The sequence below is a fragment of the Emydura macquarii genome, unplaced genomic scaffold (genome assembly GCF_026122565.2).
Source record: "Emydura macquarii macquarii isolate MOO-44397 ecotype Brisbane River unplaced genomic scaffold, CSIRO-AGI_Emac_v2 contig_499, whole genome shotgun sequence".
Classification (NCBI taxonomy): Eukaryota; Metazoa; Chordata; order Testudines; family Chelidae; genus Emydura; species Emydura macquarii.
The window spans coordinates 16629436-16648395 of NW_027130636.1; the positions used below are offsets into that span (position 1 = coordinate 16629436).

At 52.6% G+C, this 18960-nt stretch overlaps 1 protein-coding gene across 1 annotated transcript in view; it reads left to right on the plus strand.

Annotated features, from left to right (window-relative positions):
* Positions 1-18960, plus strand: part of KIF1A (kinesin family member 1A) — a 149493-nt gene that overhangs the window by 95244 nt on the left and 35289 nt on the right. Inside the window, exons 26-33 of the mRNA XM_067539025.1 lie at positions 8235-8353; positions 9598-9683; positions 10332-10470; positions 10710-10878; positions 11470-11560; positions 13432-13550; positions 14078-14133; positions 16260-16368. Of these exons, the coding sequence (XP_067395126.1) occupies positions 8235-8353; positions 9598-9683; positions 10332-10470; positions 10710-10878; positions 11470-11560; positions 13432-13550; positions 14078-14133; positions 16260-16368 (888 nt within the window). The remainder of the gene's footprint in view (positions 1-8234; positions 8354-9597; positions 9684-10331; positions 10471-10709; positions 10879-11469; positions 11561-13431; positions 13551-14077; positions 14134-16259; positions 16369-18960) is intronic.

The window sequence follows — 18960 nt, forward strand, 5'->3', positions numbered from 1 at the left end:
ACCGGGGAGCTGGCCAGCGATAGATCCCGCCGGCAACAGAGGGCCGGAGCCTCAGCCAGGGCTGAGAGTATAAAAAGCAGGCCCCGCAGCTCAGTGTGGGACAGGCTGCCGCCAGAGGCAGACGTGCTGTTTCGCCAGCTGCAGCCACGGCCTGAACCCAGCCGGGCCGCTGCCCCAAACGAGCGCCTCCCGGAGCATACGATCCGGGGACAGCCCAAGCGACCAAGCCCCAAGGGTTGGATAGGGCCTCCGGGCCCCCTAGACTGGCCTAGGCCTACTGACCCCAAGGACTGAGCCAGGCCCCTGGGCCCCAGTGACTGGACCGAGTCCCCTGAGCCTGAGGGCCGGGAGATCCCCCCCAAGGCCGGACCTGACCTGGAAGAGCTGCCTGACACCGAGCCCCCAGAGACGGGACAGGACCTGGAGGAGCTGCCTGAGGCCGAACCATCCCCCGAGCCCTGTGACCTGGAGGAGCTGCCCCTCGCAGAGGAGCTTGCCACCTGTGGACAAGGAGGGACTGGCGAGTCTACCCCGGGCTGTGTACTCCAGCGACCCCGAGGACCCAGCGGACGCAGGTACCTGGGATATGGGGAGGAAGTGGCCCAGGGACAGCCATAGCTGTAGCTGAGACAGGGGCAAGCCCGGTCGGCGTGTTGCAGCGGGAGCCCCGCCGACTGAGTGGCAACGCCTTTGCCACTGTTAGGGCCCTGAGCTGGGATGCAGTGGAGTCGGGTGGGCCTGAGTCTCCCTTCCCTCCCCCTTGTCCTCACCATCCAGGGAGTGATTCCGGTACCCTGCTCTCCTGACCAGAGGACACTGCCTACTCACCCACCCTGCCTGAGGGCCGGGGCAACAGACCGCTCGCTCGCCCGCCCTGCCTGAGGGCCGGGGTGGTAGACCACTCGCTCGCCCGCCCTGCCTGAGGGCCGGGGCGATAGACCACTTGCTCGCCCGCCCTGCCTAAAGGCTGGGGCGATAGACCGCTTGATCGTCCGTCCGTCCTGGAGGCCGGAATTGAACCACTGAGCGAATGACTAACGTTCCCCCTTTTTGGAAGGTGCAGTGGCCTTCCTCCGAGCCTGGGCCTGAGGAAGGGCCACAACGACGGAGCCCAACCAGTCCCCGTGTTACAGGCCTTCTCATTCAGCGAGCACCCCGCCGGACACCAGAGATGCCTTGGACCTGGGCACCGAGTTGGATGAATCCCGGGTGCCCGGCACCGCGGGAAGCAAGATGGCATCACGTGATCTGGCCAACGCCGAGGGGCAGGAGGCATCAGTGCCTATGAGGGAGTCATCCTCCTTGTCCCTGGACAACGCTGTAGCAGGAGCTACCCCAGTGGCCATCCCGGATGACAGCAGGTGCATCAGAAGCTGCTGCACAGGGTAGCTCAAAACATGGGCCTTCAAGCAGAGGACGTAATGGAGGACACTGACTCCATGGTAGACATATTGGCCCTCCAGGGTCGCTGTGCCACTCATTAAGACCATCAGGGAGACCACAAAGACTCTATGGGAACCCCCAGCCACTCTACCCCCTACTGTTAAGAGGGTGAAGCGAAAATACTTTCTGCCATCTAAGGGGCATGAACATTTTTATACCCACCCCACTCCAGGATCGTTGGTGGTGGCCACCACTAACAAAAAAGAGTGGCAAGGACAGCAGGGGCCTATGCCAAAGGCCAAAGACATGGAAAAGTTGGAGCTCTTCGGGTGGAAGGTGTATTGCAAACCAACAGATGATCCTAAGTAGGTATGTCTACAACTCTTGCGTGTCAATAGACAAGTTCAGGGACTCAGTGCAACAAGAGTCCAAGTCCGAATTTACGGCCATGGTTAGAGAGGGCCAGGCAGTCTCCAGGAATCTGTGCCTTGGACACGGTGGATGTTGTGACCCATGCCATGTCATCGGGGGTGGCCATGAGGAGGAGCTCAGGAGGTCCAAACGACCGTCCAGGACCTTCCATTCGAAGGTCCCGCATTATTTTCATCCTAGATGGACTCTAAGTTACAGAGACTGAAGGACTCGAGGGTCATTTTGAAGTCTTTGCTCCTATACATGCCGACACCTCAAAGGAAGCCATTCAAGCTGCAGCCTATGCCCCACTTCTACCAGCTGAGGCAGGACTACAATCATAGATGGGGTTGAAATGGCATGAGGAATAACCACCATGCCTCCGGCCAGAACCAGGCCAGTCACGGCAGTCTTCGAGCCCGAAGAAAAACTTTTGAGGGTGTGCCCGAGGATGGCGCACCAGTATTAGACCTGGATTCAACCCGTCCCTTGTTTCATAACCGTTTATCCCAATTTTACTATGCATGGTCCCAGGTCACGTCAGATCAGTGGGTCTTGCGCACAGTAAAATGGGATACTTGCTCAAGTTTTCTTCATGGCTTCTTCCCACCCCCCACCACCCCAGTCCCTCTTCAAGGACCCCTCTCATGAGCAATTGCTTCTTCAGGAAGTGCAGTCGCTTCTAAGGTCAGAGGCAGTGGAAGAGGTGCCTCACGATCTGAGGGGAAAGGGGTATTACCCCCGTTACTTTCTAATTCCAAAGGCCAAAGGGTGGCTTTGTCCTATTCTAGACATGCGAAACCTGAACAGATTTCTGAGGAAGGTATGGTTCCGCATAGTGTCCTTGGCCTCCATCATTCCCTCCCTGGATCCAGGAGATTGGTAGCTGCCCTTGACTTGAAGGATGTGTACTTTCATATGGCCATTGTGCCAAGGCACAGGAGGTTTCTCCGCTTCATAGTCGGCCAGATGCATCTACAGTTCACAGTCCTGCCCTTTGGTCTGTCCGCAGCACCTCCGGTGTTCACCAAATGCCTTTTGGTAGTCATGGCCTTCTTGAGGAAGTGAAGGATTCAGGTGTTTCCCTACCTAGATGATTGGTTGGTCAAGGGATGCACCAGGGCACAGGTGGAGATGCACCTGCAGGTGATAAGGGCCACCTTCGGCAGGCTGGGTCTTACAATCAAAGAGCAGAAATCGATGTTGGTCCCCACACAGAGAATAGAATTCATTGGTGCGGTGCTAAACTTGGGGCGGGCAATGGCGTTCCTTCCCCACGCTCGGTTCCTGGCCATCAAGGACATGTTAAGGGACTTGGACAGACATCCCCTCACCACAGCTCGGAATTGTTTAAAACTGCTGGGGCATGTGGCAGCATGCACTTATGTGGTCCAGCACACAAGGCTATGACTAAGACCCCTACAGGCTTGGTTAGCAATGGCGTATTGCCCAGCACATGACACCTTAGACAAGGTGATGTCCTTGCCCCCTGAAGTTCTAGTTTCCCTGAACTAGTGGTGCAAGCCCCAACAGGTATGTGCTGGCCTCCCTTTCCGGTCGCTCCAACCGTCTGCGTGTGTCTGGTGACGGACGTGTCAGACTTGGGTTGGAGGCTCGGAACACAGGGCTTATGGGCCCAATCAGACCTGCTATCACATATCAATGTGAGAGAGCTAAGAGCTGTGCGTCTGGCATGCCAAGACTTTCAGGACCATCTAAGGGGCAAGGTGGTGTCAGTTCTGACAGACAATACAACAGCGATGTTTTATATAAACAAACAGGATGGAGCTTGCTCCTCTCCCCTGTGCCAGGAAGCCCTCAGTGTGTGGGAATTCTGCATCGCTCAGTCGATTCAACTGGTGGCATTGTACCTTCCGGGGTGCCAGAACACAGTGGCAGACAGCCTCAGCAGATCCTTCCTCACTCACGAGTGGTCAATTTGCCCAGACGTGTTGACCAATGTTTTCCGGAGGTGAGGCATTCCCCAGGTAGACCTACTCCCAGACCTAATCAACCAGGACCAGGACACGCTGCGGCACCCCAGCTTCAAGGCGCTGCACCTCACGGTGTGGAAGCTCTGTGGTTGCACCTCAGGAAACTAGTGAGGGGTCAAGGAGGTCCTCTTTAGCAGTAGGAAATCCTCTACTAGGGCCACCTACCTGGCAAAGTGGAAACAGTTTTTGATATAGGTAGCAGTGAAGAGCATCTCGCCATTGAAAGTGCTGATCCCAATGATATTGGACTATTTACTTCACCTGAAGCAGCGAGGCTTGTCAGGGTCATCAGTTAAAGTCCACCTGGTGGCTATTTTGGCCTTCCATCTGGGGGAGGCGGGCAGCTCGGTTTTCGCTAACCCCATGATTAAGTGGTTCTTGAAAGGATTGGACAGACTGTTCCCACCCACACGTTTGCCAGTGGCCCAGTGGGACCTCAACCTCATCCTCTCACAGCTAACGGGCCCTCCGTTTGAGCCTCTGGTGTCTTGTTCGCTTCTTTACTTATCCTGGAAGGTGGCCTTTCTGGTAGTCATAACTTCGGTCAGGAAGGTATCTGAGCTCAGAGTGCTGACTTTGGAGCCAACCTACACGGTTTTCTTCAAGGACAAGGTCCAGCTTCGCCCCCATCTAGCTTTCCTGCCAAAGGTGATCTCTCATTTTCACACAAATCAGGACATTTTCCTCCCGGTATTTTTCCCGAAGCTACACGTTAATGGTAGGGAGTGTAGGCTGCACACTCTTAATGTCAGAAGGGCTTTAGCCCTCTACATTGAAAGGACCAAATATTTCAGGAAGACGTCTCAGCTGTTCATAGCAGTAGCTGACAGGATAAAAGGGGAGCCCATCTCATCTCAACGCATCTCATCTTGGATCACATCATGTATCAGGGAATGTTACGGCCTGGTGAAAGTGCCTGCATTGGCGGTAATGGTCTATTCCACAAGAGAACAAGCATCCTCTGCAGCTTTTCTGGCACATGTGCTGATTCAGGACATTTCCAAGGCAGCAACGTAGTCCTTGAGCCACACTTTCACAAAACACTATACTGTTATTCAGCAGGCTATGGACGATGCAGCGTTTGGGCGGGCAGTTCTGCAGTCTGCAGGAGTTTGAATTCTGACCCCTCCTCCTGTGGTATGTCTTGGGAATCACCTACCTGGAATTGACATGAGCAAGCACTCGAAGAAGAAAAGATGGTTACTAGCCCTCTGTAACTGTTGTTCTTCCAGATGTGTTGCTCATGTCCATTCCAAAATGCACCCACCTACCCCACTGTCGGAATTGTCCAACAAGAAGGAACTGAGGAGGGCAGGGTCGGCAGAGCCCTACATAGAGCGCCATGAAGGCGCGACTCTAGAGGGTTCCACAGCCAACTCTATGCATACTCTGGGGGAAAAGTTTTCCAGCAGACCATGCATGCGTTGCGCGCACACCTACTTGGAATGGGCATGAGCAGCACATCTCGAAGAAAAACAGTTACAGAAGGTTAGTAACTGTCTTTTCTGCTGCCTGTTTCTCACCCCTATGGACAAAGGCATGCTACAGCTTTCTGAAAACTCAGCACGTGGATGGAAGGCTGCTGAGCAGGCTCAATCTGAGTCAGAGGTGACGATAGGAAAGGGGGAGGCATTTTGAGAAGCTCACATGATCCATGACCTCACCCACTGTTTGAGAACATCTGCCCTCTGATCAGCAAGGTGGGGCTCAGTCCTGAGAGGCTGGTGAACAGTTTGCTGCTCCTAAATAGAAGCCGTGGCTCTCAATGAGCTATCCCGGCTTTGATTAGCCAGCAGACTGCAGTGTGGGCCTTGACCTATGGATACTTGTTTACACCATGGCAAGGCTAGGCTTCCTGCAACATTATTTCAGCATAGAGGGAAGGACTAGATGACCTATGAGGTTCCTTCCAGCCCTACATTTCTGTGACTCGAGGAAGACCACGAAGAAGCTTCAAACTTGTCAGAACGTGGCGGCACAGATTCTAGCTAACACAGATTGGCCAGTATACTGTGTACTGCCTTGGCTTCCAAATTCTTTTCAAAGCCCTGGTTCTAGCTAATGCGATGGCCATCTGAAAATGTCCTTTCAGCACTGAAGAGGAAATGGTGCATCTAGCTTATACTGAACTCTCGGCTACATGCTGAAATTCTGGACTAATTGCAGGTAGAATCTTAGCAATTTATTCCTCAAACAAAGAGATGGTAAATTGGTAATAGCCTTCTGATGACCTCACTTAAAGGGGAAGTGTGATGCTTGACAAGTCTGTTTTGAAGGATGATGTTTAAACATGAAAGTTTTAACCATTAAAAATCACGTGTTATACATATCAGGAGTCTGCTCCAGAGAGTACCCTGCACAAGACAAAACTTACCACCTCCACTGTGCTACAGCTCTGTCTACACGCCAGTGTCCTCTGTTATCCTGGAGGTGTTTGGATTGGATTGGAGTTGCCTACAGGACATGAGTACTACCAAACAGCACAAACTGCAGCTGTCTTCCTCTCTTTTTGGCTGCCTTTCTCTCTCAGAACATTTTGTACTTTCACAACTTAAAGAGCCAGATTTATGTGATCTTCAGTCAGCACCAGTGTCGGGTGAAGATTCAGTTACTGTCCAAGGCTTAATGTTCCCTTCAGAATACAGTTCATAAGATAGGTGTCCTTATTTCACACAGGTGTAAAACAGCCAGATGCACTCTATTCCTCCACTGATCTGGTTCTCCTTGGTGCACTGTAATAGGTAACCATCTCTGACTTTCACCGTCATCCGATCCCTAGCAACCCAACTTGGACAACCAGAAACCAGGGGCTCCAAGGCACTGGCCACTCTGGAAAATGTCGGCCGGGGCTACTGTACAGAGGCAACAGCAACTGGGGATTGGAGCCTACTTGCCATCCAGAGGTTCTGCCTACTGAGTATTGAGCCCAGGTGGGGTCTCAAGTGTGGGAAATGTCCGTGTAGGATGGCAGATCTGCCCAGTTGCAGAGCATTCATCTGGAAATCCTGGATTCCTTCCCATGTGCCCTGCCTGGGGGTTCAGAGGACATCCCAAGTGGCAGTCCAGCAGGAGACGGCAGCCCTCACTCCCATGTGTTCCCCCAGTGATTGCGTAGCACCAGGGCACAATAGAACCCTCCAGAGGAGCTCCCTGCTGCAGCTTGCGTCTCACTTCTGGATGGGGGAATGGAGCTGGGGCTGGCCTGGGCAAGGAAAAGGGGTCTCCCCAGAAGCTTCTCTGCTTGGGAGTGCTCCAGGGAGGGTGCCCGGTCTAGCTCCGCCTCTTGCCGGCCCGTTCATAACTGGTGCAATGAGGTGTCCGCATCATCACTCATGTGCTCAGGGATCTCCCCATCTGCCCTGCTGGCAAGGCCAGATCCTCAGCTGGGGTAAATGACATCGTGCCACTGAAGTCAATGGGGCTACACTGATTTACACCTGCGAAGGTTCTGACCTGGAGTGCTGCTCACTGAGCACGTCTGCACACACACAGATGCAGTGCCTGCCTGGTGTCCTGGCTGCATCTGTGCTCTGCCGGCAGCCCCACTGAGGTCCCTGGCAGAGCCAGGTACGGCTCAGCACACATCAGGGTGATTGATCCGGAGGAGCCAGGCCCATTGCTCACAAGGCGGGTGCTTTCCAGGGCTCAGCCCGGGGCAGCGTGAACCCGGCCCCACTGGCCATTGCACGGAGGCTCTCCCCACGGGGCATGGACTGAGAAGGCCCTTGTACCTGGTGCAGACACAGATGCCTGGTTTAAGGCGGGTTTGCTCCTCTTGTGGATGGGTTTATACGCTACCCAGGGGACGTGCCGGGTCTCTCTTGAAGCAGGCTGAAAACCCAACTTTGCAATGGCTTCTCAAGCTCAGACTGGCAGGTGTCTGCATTTCTCAGCCCATCTGCAGGAGGCTGTGCTCTAACCCACAACTTCCTTTCCGCCACTCTTGCTCCTCCCCTTCCTCCTCCTCTTTCCCCTCTACCTCCTCTCCCCAGCCCCCCCTCTCTTGCCTGTCCCCCTTCCACACCCTTTGATCTGCAGCAGAGCCTTGGTTGTTTCACAGCACCTGCCGTGCTAGTTCTCCAGTTCTTCACTGCAAGAGGTCCTCTTTCTAACTTCCTTGTTGCACCGGCACAGCCCACTCCCTTACCCTCTCCACGCTGTTGTCGCGCCATTGGGAGAGGACAGACCAAGAGGTATGCTAGGGCTCACTAACTCGCTGCCACTTTCACAGGAACCTGACTTTACCGTAGCTCCCGTCCTAAGCACGCTGACCCCTGCCCCCTTCCGGCTGGCCCTGGCTGCCTGTCTTTAGTTTTGCTTTGCAGCACCATGTTGTGATGTGAGCCGTGAACTGTGATCCCAGCTGCCATCTGGCCCCGGAGTGTGGTTGGAAATCCCAGGCTGGGGGCGCAGTGACCACTCTCCTGTGTCACTTGACTCTTTCAGGGCCTTCGTGTATCTCAGCAACCTGCTGTACCCGGTGCCCCTCGTCCACCGTGTTGCCATCGTCAGCGAGAAGGGCGAGGTGAAGGGCTTCCTGCGCGTGGCCGTCCAGGCTATCTCAGGTACAGTGGGCGAGCAGCAGTGGGTTTCCCGTGGCAGGCAGGCTGCTCTGAGCTGGCCTTGCCCCAGTGCCCCTGTGAGTCGAGTGCCTGTGCTCAAGGCCATTCCATTTCATGGAATCACATGCCCGTCCCTGAGCGTGGTGGGCCCTATGCTGTGTGCTCTGGCTGCTGGCACCATTAGCCCCCTAGCCTGAGTGTTTCTGCAGGTCTTGCCCTCCCTGTTGCATTGTGCACTAGTCCCCCCTTCCCCTGTGGGCCAGTGGAGCATTGGACACACATGGGATTTGCCAGAAGGTGTGCTGCTCACAGCCCTCCATGCAATGTCTTCCCGCACTAGTACTACACACACACCCAGCTTCCTGTGGTAGGCTGCCTCTCACGCTGTGCAAGTCCCCTGGCTTCAGTGGGTTACATAGCATGTAAGTCAGTTTGTGTGTATGTGTCAGTACATTTCAGGCTCCATGCCTTACCGTGATGAAACGCTGTCTCCCGGAGTGAGAAGGAAGTTAATTTCCTGGGATTCATTCAGTCCCAGGCTTCTCCTACAATTGGGCCAAATCCGATCTGGAGAGACCTCACACCCATGGGATGTGAGGGGAAATGAGGCCTGTACTAGATTTATCATGAACAGAGCCTGACCTCGGTGAAACTGATCATTCACAGATGAGGTCAGTTCCACTGGGATCAGGCTCTATTCATGATAAATCTAGCACTGAGGAAAATTAATAGCAATGCTTTTTTTTTGGTACGGTTAGTTTCGGGTACATATTCTGCTCTGCCCCCCATTCCCAACATGCACACAGCTAATCTAATGCGATGCTCTTGCAAAAAACTGAAAACTCTACCACGTCGTGTCATGGTTTTATGATCTGGGCCATCATCCACTTATCTTCTTAGGTATTTGCTTTTATCTGAGTAAGGGCATTAGTGTGATGCGGTTGGTACCAATTTATAGATGAAAGTGCACATGGCTGGCTATTAGATAATTGCAGAATTGTTGACCATCTCTCGGGACCAGCGGCTACGAAAACACTTCTTGCAACATTTCCACAATCGCCTTTTGGATTTCACTGGTTTTCATCATGTTTTGCAGCCAGTGACCACTCAAGCATTCCTTGATGAAGAAATTCAGGGGACAGTGTATGAAAGGCACAGTCCAGGAGACCTTGGCTCCGGCTGTGATCTGCTTTGGGAGTGAGTTTTGCCTGCCTTCCTGTAATGTCTTGCTGTGTTTCCTCTTCCAGCGGATGAAGAAGCCCCAGATTATGGTTCAGGAGTACGGCAGTCAGGGACAGCCAAAATATCCTTTGATGACCAGCACTTTGAGAAGGTACAGTATGGAAGCCAGCCACAGGTGAACATCTTTCTATGACGTTAGCTTGCCGTGGAGTGTACGGGGCCTTGCTATCGTCCACATCCTAATAACAAAACCATTCCTAATATTTTATCCTGTTGGTCTCAAAGTGCGGAAGAACGGGAGTGCCCTAGGTATGAGGTGTGAGGTGGGAGAGGGAATGAGGACCAAAGGCTGGCCTCTGCCACACCTGACAAACTCCAGGCCTGCCGTGGCCGCCAGCAGAGTGATCTGAGCACCTCCCCGTGCTGAATGGAACTGGAGCCTCTGGTCCTTTCATGCAGGCCAGTGAACGGCTGTTAGATGACATTCGCTCAGTACAGACCTAGGTCAGGCTGGAAACAGTGTCCTAGAGGCCAGTGGCTCCCTCTCTCATTACGGACCCACGGCCCACTCTGTCTACCATAGGTTTACACTGAGGAGTCACTATGTCAGTGTTGCTGACATAGAACTGGTGCTGTTACTATGGTAGAGGAGATGAAAGCTGCAGCCTCTCAATGCCCAAGTGGGTATCTGCCACACTGTATGGGGGCAGTCCGCCAGGCAACAGACGAAAAGGCTGTTCACGGCCATGAGCAGGACTGCTGCCTCCCTACTCTCACATTTCTCCTTGGTGCCTTGCAGTTCCAGTCTGAGGCCTGTCCCACGGTGGGGATGTCTCGGTCAGGGACCTCGCAGGAGGAGCTGCGGATTGTTGAAGGCCAGGGACAGATAACTGACATCGGCCCCTCTGCAGATGAAGTCAACAACAACACGTGTGCAGGTGAAGGGGTTGATTTAGTTCATGGGGAAGTGGAGCCGGGGGGAGCTGTGCACCTAGTCTGAAGCAAACAAATATTTTACCGCTCACTAGATCATCCAGCCCTACATTCCGAAGGGCCAGAGCCTTAGCACGATGCCATGGAAAGCAATGCTTGTATTGGTGTGTGGTGTGCCGGGCATTCCCTGGGCCTGGATGGACGCTGTCAGGAGTGTTTTCTAATGGCTCTCCTCCTCCCCCAGTGACTCCAGACGATCTCCTCCTGGACAGTCCAGAGAAAACTGCTCTAGATGGGCCGTTGGAAGCAGGGCTGGAGCATCTGAAGCTGGGGAGCATCTTCACCTTCAGAGTGACTGTTCTGCAGGCCTCCAGCATCTCTGCCGAATACGCAGACATCTTCTGCCAGTTTAAGTGAGATGTCTCCATATCCCTCTGTGCTGCCGCCATTTGTTCCCTCTTCTTCCTGTACCTCAGTCCCAAGGCTGCTGTCCCCAGGGAGAGTCACAAGCAGCTAACTGGGGCACGCAGCCGCCCTGCCCTTGCTTTATTCCTAAATGAAATAGGATCTTGGCTACATGGGAGGGAATCTCTGGGCCGTCCTGGGCCAGGAAAGGTCAAGAGTCCCTGGCCTCGATTTGCCATACTGTCCCCTTCACATCTGGATTTTTGTCCAATGTCTCATGAAAGAGGGAGAGAACCAAGAGAGAGCCAAGCAGTGCAGAGCGAGGCTGTTTATTTGCATGGGGCCGGAACCAAAGCCTGCTAAAGTTAGTGGGCGTCTTTCCTTGCACTTCAGTGTGTTGTGGATCAGGCCCATGGAGAGCTGGCCTTGCAGCTGCCTTATTTGAACTTTGAGTGCAGCCCACCCTGTGGGAGGGGAGGGAAAATGAGTCCTATTGTTCATTCAGACCTGGGGTGATCTGCACGGGCTCCCCCCTTGCTCTGTCATTCTCATTTCACCCTGCCGCCCCCACCACTGTAACGATCTTCCTCCCATTACAGTTTTATCCATCGGCACGATGAGGCCTTTTCAACGGAGCCCTTGAAGAACACAGGACGAGGGCCACCGCTGGGGTTCTATCACGTCCAGAATGTTAGTATCACTTCCCAGGCTGCTTTCTCTTCCCCCGGCATTCAGAGTCTGCCCAGAGCATAAACCCTTTCCAACCCCACTCTGCCACTGCCCGTGTGACAGCAGCAATTGCACCACCTCTCAGTGACATGGCAATGTGCTCTCCCCTCTGCCAGGGGTAAGATACGTCACATGCTGCAGCATTACACTGGAGAGCTGAGAACATCCCTCTTGTTACAGTGTATGTTGCTATTATGTGATCAGAGATCATACAGGGCATTCCTCTGAATTACCCGGCTCGGCTCACGGTTTAACGGGTCGTCACGTTTGTCACACTTGAGCAGCCGCTGGCAACAAATGTATTGACCGCATTTTGGTGGAGGAAGAAACCATGGATGTGTCTTTCTGACAGCCCCGCTCTAACTCTGCCTTGCACAGACTGACCGTCACAGGTATTCCCCGCTGTCATAGCTACCCAATGTGCAGCTCTGCCTCGCCTTGGTCATGGTCTGTCAGTCACAAACACCAACAGGCTCTTTCTTGTCCACCTCCTGCCCCTTTAATCCTCCATTTCCAAACAGGACAGGACAGAGCACAGGTATACAGTGGGAGGGCACAGAGTGGGAGGGGCATACAGTGGGAAGGGCACAGAGCTTCTCTTCCACCCAGTTTACCCCTTAAGCTCCCCCCTTTACTTCCTTGTCCTCCCAGTTACTAAGCCAATCCCCTCGTTAGCCCAGAAATGGCCCCAGTATCAGCAATCCCCACCAGGAACAGGTCGGTTGGCTCCAATTAAGCCTGCAGTTTTCACTGTGCCGAGCACCTTCAGTGCCCAGGGTGTCACATCCTCCGTGCTGGACTTTCCGGGTAGGCGAAGGGCATCCGTGTGTGAGAAGAATGGCAGGGACACCAGAGAGTGCTACAAGAAAAACCTGCAAAAGAATCTCTTCGGACAAGGAACCCAAACTCTCTGACCCTTGGGTCTAAGAGTCTGTGCCTCTGAACCATGATCTGTGGTGGTCTCTGAAGCAGCACAAATCCTCTGACTGGCCACCGTGGTCTCTGGTGGCAGGCCGCCTCAGGCGTTAGAGCCAGCAGACCAGGTCGGCAGAACTAAGACTTTAGGGATTGCCGTCCTTCCCCCTTCTCTGCCCTGTGTCCGCTCTCACATGACAGCAAACACTGTCACAGCCTGAGATCGGCTTCAAGTCCCTGTCCTGTTGAAGCCTGGACAACCAGCTCCAGAGAGAAGAATAAAGGTTCCTTCTGTCTTGATGACGAAGGTCATATTGGCTCCTCATCCTGAGCTTCCTGCTCTTCCAGTTTATTTTGACTTTATTAGCCTCTCCTTCCAGGCCCTGGTATAGAAAAGCTCTAGAGCTTTGCAGCCTCAGCTGCTGGCTGTGCCCGACCTCTCTCTGGTGAGCCCTGGCAACATGGGCCCAGATTTTTCTGATGCTGAGTGCCTCTGTGAGGTGCTTCTGGGTCAGTCTCACCATTTTGCTCTGGAAGCCCTGTGCAGAAATAGCACAGCCTTGTTAAGGCTCAGTCCCCTTCCTCCTCCTGCTGCGGAGCTCAAAGGCCTGCCTTCGCTTGGGGAAGTTAAACCAGGGAGCATCATTCCTTTACTGCTGACGTGTGACGTAGCAAAACCCAGCGGAATGGGGAGCTGAGCCAGTTTCCTTGGACAAATACCATTTACTGGTACAAAAAGTTTTGTGTCTTTAGTCACTGGTCTGATGATTCAGCTCTGATCCAGCAAAGAACTTACACACGTCTAACCTTGAGCATATGAGTAATCCCATGGCCGTCACATGCTTCAGTTCTTTGCTGGCATGGATTCCTGCTGGGTGTCCTTTTTTTAAAGCGTTGCTGCTTCTCCCCCCTCTCAGGTTGCGGTGGAGGTGACCAAGTCATTCATTGAGTACATCAAGAGCCAGCCGATTGTGTTTGAGGTGTTTGGCCATTATCAGCAGCATCCCTTCCCCCCTCTCTGCAAAGACGTGCTCAGGTCAGTGTGGTCTAGGGAAGGGGTAACAGCCGGAGGATAGGCTCACCCAGCTTGTTGACTCAGACTTGTTTTTTAATGCTGTAAGCAGAGCCTCCTGTGCCCTGGAGCTAGGATCTGAACCAAAGCCTATCCAAATCAGTGGTAGTCTTTCCATTGCTTTCAGTGTGCTCTGGATCGGGTCAATACGGTCTGAGCACAGACTCTCCAGCAGCACTGAATTCTGCAGTGCAATGACACGCCTGCAGCGTCTTCCAGCTCTATTTAAGAAGCCCGAGCTTTCCCATTCCTCTAATATGTAGGAAAATAAAGATGCATCTTACTAAATTCTTGGCCTCAATATCCTGTGGCACTGAGTTCCACAGTCTGATGAGACGTTGCCTGCAAAAGTATATCCTTTCGTTGGTTTTGAGGTTTTCAACTTAATAAGTGTTCCCTTGTTCTTGTGCTGTGTGACAGGGAGGAGGCTCTACCTTCTCTAGGCCATGTATTTTGCATGCTTTGTTTCATTTGAGTCTTTCTCTCCACAGCCCACTGAGACCATCCCGACGCCACTTCCCCCGGGTCATGCCATTGTCCAAGCCAGGTAGGCCATTTCCCCGCCCCCTTCTAAAGCAGCCACAACTTGGAAGCAAGTAGGAATTGGGGGAGAATTGGTCTTCCTCGTTGGATTGCTCTGTGATAACACCACGGTCGCCTGGTTTTGTGCACCACGAGTGTCTGTGCAGTCAGTGATGAGAGGGGGTGTTCAATAACAGGCTGAATGGTTTTCTGGGGGTAGTTTGAGGCATTGCATAATGTTCTTAAGGTGTACATCAAGCCATGCCAGTGGGGAGAAGGAGGCTTTTCAGGCTGGCTAGGATTTGCAGTGTATTGGTTCTTTAACATGTACATAGAGCCAGCCATGGTGCCATCTGGGGAGTCTGGGGAGTGGTGGGAGGGGGGTCCTATTTATTTGGGGGTGGTCAGGAGCGAGCAGGTCAGGTGGTGAGATGAACACACTTCCTTCCTAGAACAGGAGGGCCTGATGGCGCTAACCACGCTCCGTGGAAGGTGGCATAGATGGCGATGGCTTGGTACAAAGCAGGGTGCTGGCTGGAGCAGCCCGTATGCCGCACACCAAGTGATGACTAGCACAGGCTTTCCCTGGACAAGGGTTATTGCCCTGCTGTGACTCAGTAGAAGAGAACAGAACCCAGAAATGAGCTGCCAGATAATTCACAGCACTATAAACCTGACAAGTCTGCCCATTAGGATCTGGTTATCTTGGAACTGGGCCTGTGTGCTGGCTTGCTAAGCACCTCCCTCACTCTAGCAATTCTTCCTCATCCCTTTCCCTTCCTGCAGGGTTTCCCCTGTCTTTTTATTTGCCGTTCCCCATTGGCATCCATGGACCACTAGCATTGTAACCTCAGCACTGAGTATTCCACTGACTATAGGAAAGCTTTCCAGGACTGACACTCAAATGCCTTCTGTTGGCATGCGCAGACAGACCCATCCCGAAGCATCCCCCTTCCTACACTCTTTCATCTCCCCACCCCATGGACTGCCAGATCTGTCCTGACTCACATTGATTTGAGTGGAGCATCTGTTTAAAGCAGCAACATAGAGGGATCTGGACAGGTTGAAGAGGGATGACGTGCGCAGCATGAGCTAAGCAGCCTGCATCCCCATCCCTGCGGTGTCCATCCACTCCCTCTCACACTGTGTCTTAACCATTTTGCTTTGTTTTGGGTTTTCTGTTTGTTTCCCTTCCTTCCACCCTGAAGAGCAAGAAAAATCCCTCCAGCTGATTAAGTATTTGGTGCCTGATGTGCTCGCTGGCTCGCTTCTGGATGCGCTCTCTGGGCATGCTCTCTCTGCTGCTAGTGCATCCATCTGGTTCCTGTGGGGAGAGAGGGAGGAGTCCGGCCCTGTGTTCCCCCTGCCTGTAATGAGCTGTACTGTGAGAAAGGCTCAGAAACCTGGTTGGTTCCTGGACAATGCTGTGGAAGATCCCACTGCTACTCGGGTTTCTAACTGTGCCTGCCTAGGGATCGTGTCCATGCAGCTCCTGGGGGATACCCCAGAGCTCAAGCCTGAATGACATTGCTGTGACTGTTCCCAAAGACCCCTTGTACAGACCTTGCGGAGTCTACTGCATTTTAGCCCCTGGCAGGCTGCATCCGACACCCGAGTCTCTGGGGTTTTCCTCTCAGCCTAGTGTCTTGGTTTGCTGTTGCTTCTGTATGTCCTGTCTCCTCATTTGGTGATTTGGAGTCAGCCGCTGGCTGTGAGAGCCTGAAGGGGGTTGGCTGTTCAGAGGGCGATACTCAGCCAGAGCTTAGCAAAAGTAGCAGTCACGTCTTCTGTGTGTGTCTCGTCTCTCGTATAAACTGTGTGGGCCTGAGCCTTCGTACCCTTGCTCTCCGCATTGGCCAGCTGGCTTCTGGGGGCCTACGGACAGGAATGCGCCCCATGATGGGAGTAAGGGCTCACAGGCTCAGACTGGGTGCATGTGTGAGTGTATGTTCTCCCCCCTTCTCTTGGCACATGGGGGGCAGATCCCAGCTGGGGCTAGATCTCAGCATCAACTCTCCCTAGCTGGGCCACCGCTCTCCTAGATGGTCACTGCTAGTGCTCCTGGATCTCCTGTGTGGTGCAATGAGTCCAGCTCATATCTGAGCAGCTTCTCGGTCCCTGTTTGTAAGTCACGTTTTCTGCCCACTGTAGTGCCAGCCACGAAACTGAGCACCCTGACGCGCCCCAGCGCTGGGCCCTGCCAGTGCAAATACGATCTGATGGTCTTCTTTGAGATCTGCGAACTGGAGGCCAATGGCGAGTAAGTACCATCTCCTGCTGAGGGCTGCCCAGGGAGCCGGCACGACCTACTGTCAGGGGGGCTACAGGGGAATCTTATCTGGGGGATCTCATGCCAAATGCAGGATCACCTTTTGAGATGTCCCTTGCAAAATGAACAAGCTTCTCCCCCAAGGACAGTGTGGTCCGAAGAGTTCTGCGGATTGTGCTGCCCCTTGCAGAACCATGAGGAAAGGAAATCAGCCAGTAATAAAATTGCCTTCCTCCTGACCCCATCCACCAGCCACAGTTGTTGATTTAATAACAGCTCTTCCATAGGAAAGGTCTGCTGTGTGTGGGAGCAGCTGCCCCAGTGCCAGGTGCAGGGCACAAGGAGGGGCCAGCAGCAGCAGGGCTTGGATTGCGAGGCCACTGTGGGAAGAGCACGGGCGGGGGGATCTTTCCAAAGTCCTCTCATTAATGAGCCCCTGTGCAGCTAAGGGGACTTGCAGGGGCCTTCAGCTCTGCTGCGACGGACGGAGCAGGCCCTGCCAAGCAAGATTATTTGCCCTTGGGAGATTGACAAGAGGTTGGGAGTTGGAGCAATAAGTGATGCAAAAAAATAGCCTGCCACAATTAACCAAAGGTGGGATTCAGGCGTGGAGCTAACATGGAGTCCAGGCTCTCCCTCTGTGTCTGCTCTCTGGCATGCTGGGCTCTGCTTAGGACTTTGACATGGCTTTCACCAGCCGAAGGGATCAGCCCAAATCTCTTCCGGTCACCAGGAGCCTCCTGCTGGTAGGAGGGGGTTGTCTTCCTACCTGACACTGGCAACGCAACTGGGAATCACAACAGATTGCTCTGTGTGTGTGTGTATGCGCGTGCGTGTGTGTGTGAGCCCCTCTGGCCTTGGGGGGGAGGGGATGTGTGCGAGCCCTCTGGCTCTGTGGGCACACTCTATCACCTGGGTTAGCAGATGGGAGATCACAGGCCCTTCTGTCAAAATAATATTTCTGCTTCCACTTTTGATTTTCTTTCCTCTTCTGAACGGCGGCATTGTCCTGAGATCGCAGCAAGTGATCGTAAATAAATGCTTACCTTCTCAGCTTACCTTCTCATAAGGCCTTTGTGGAACTTGATGGGGACTCAGAAGCTCTGCCTATTGGCATGGCTTGTATTTCAAGCATGAAAAGCAGTTTCTTATCACATTAGTGATATCACGATTGATCTGCGGCCAATATAGCACCTCTTGCACTCATTCTTTGCACTTCTCAATTCCTAAATGACCCTTGTGGATCTTCTGTAGCATTTCTTTTCGGAGGCTCAGCAGAATTACAACCTTACCGCCCTTGAAAATCACCCCATCTGTCACAGTCAGTTCATGTCTGAGTTCCAATAGTCTCTTATACTTAGACAACAACTGCTTATTTCTTCAGGCCACCCTTTAATGACCACTTCTTTAAGGATTCCCAATGAATCATCTTTCTCTGTCTCCTCTCTTATTTGTTGCAGTCTCTTGTTAGCTATGGGAATCAACCTCACAATCACATCTACGTAGGCTTGCACCTCTGTCTCTACTGTCTTCTGGGGTGACATGGGTGCCACTGCTCTGGAAAATGCCTCTGTTGTGAACATAAATTTACCAGGCGTGTAGGTCACCAGAAAATTATACTTCTGCAACTTTGTCATCATTCTTTGAAGCCTTAAGGTACAGTCATTTAGTGGTTTGCTAAATAATGCAATCAGGGGCTTGTGGTCCATTTCAACTTCCACTGCCTGTCCATAAATATACTGATTGAATCTCACAGGCAAACAAGATTCCTAAAAGCTTCTTCTCAATCTGTGTGTATCTAGTTTCTGCGTCAATCAGTGATTTGGATGCATATGTCACTGTCTGCCAGCAATCCTCATGCTTCTGTAAAATCAGTACACCAACCCAGACTGCGATGCAGCTGCTGAAATCTTAATAGGCCTTCCTGGTGCATAGAACTTCAATACTGGTTCAATACTTGTATCAGATGTTGTTTTAAACCTTCCCAGGATTCCTCCTGTTCAGCAACCCAACACCATTCATTTTTGTCCTTTAGGAGTTCTCCCAAAGCTGCTGCCTTGGCAGAAAGATTAGGTATGAATTTTCCAAAATAATTACCCATTCCCAGGAACCATTGAACATCTTTATTTGACTGGGGACGTGGCATCATTTCAATGGCTGAAATCTTCCTCTTATCAGGTTTCACACCTTCATGAGAAATAATGTCCCCTACAAAAGTCAGTTATCTAACTTCTAAGATACATTTGTCCCTATTTAGTTTGAGGTTTGCAGCTCTAGTTGCATCCAGCACTTGCCGAAGTCGACGATCATGCTCCTCTTTTGTTGAGCCCCAGATGATGATGGCATCCATGGAGATGTCCACACCGCTAATATGTTCATAGATCATGTGTATGGTTTTGTGATACACCTCTGGTGCTGAAGCTATACCAAAGGGTAAGCATAAAAATCTGTATCTTCCAAATGGAGTATTAAATGCGCATAATTTTGAGCTTTGCTCCATTAATTTTAGCTGCCAAAACCCTGAGGATGCATCCAATTTACTGAAATATTGAGCATTTGCAAACTGAGCCATAATCTCTTCTC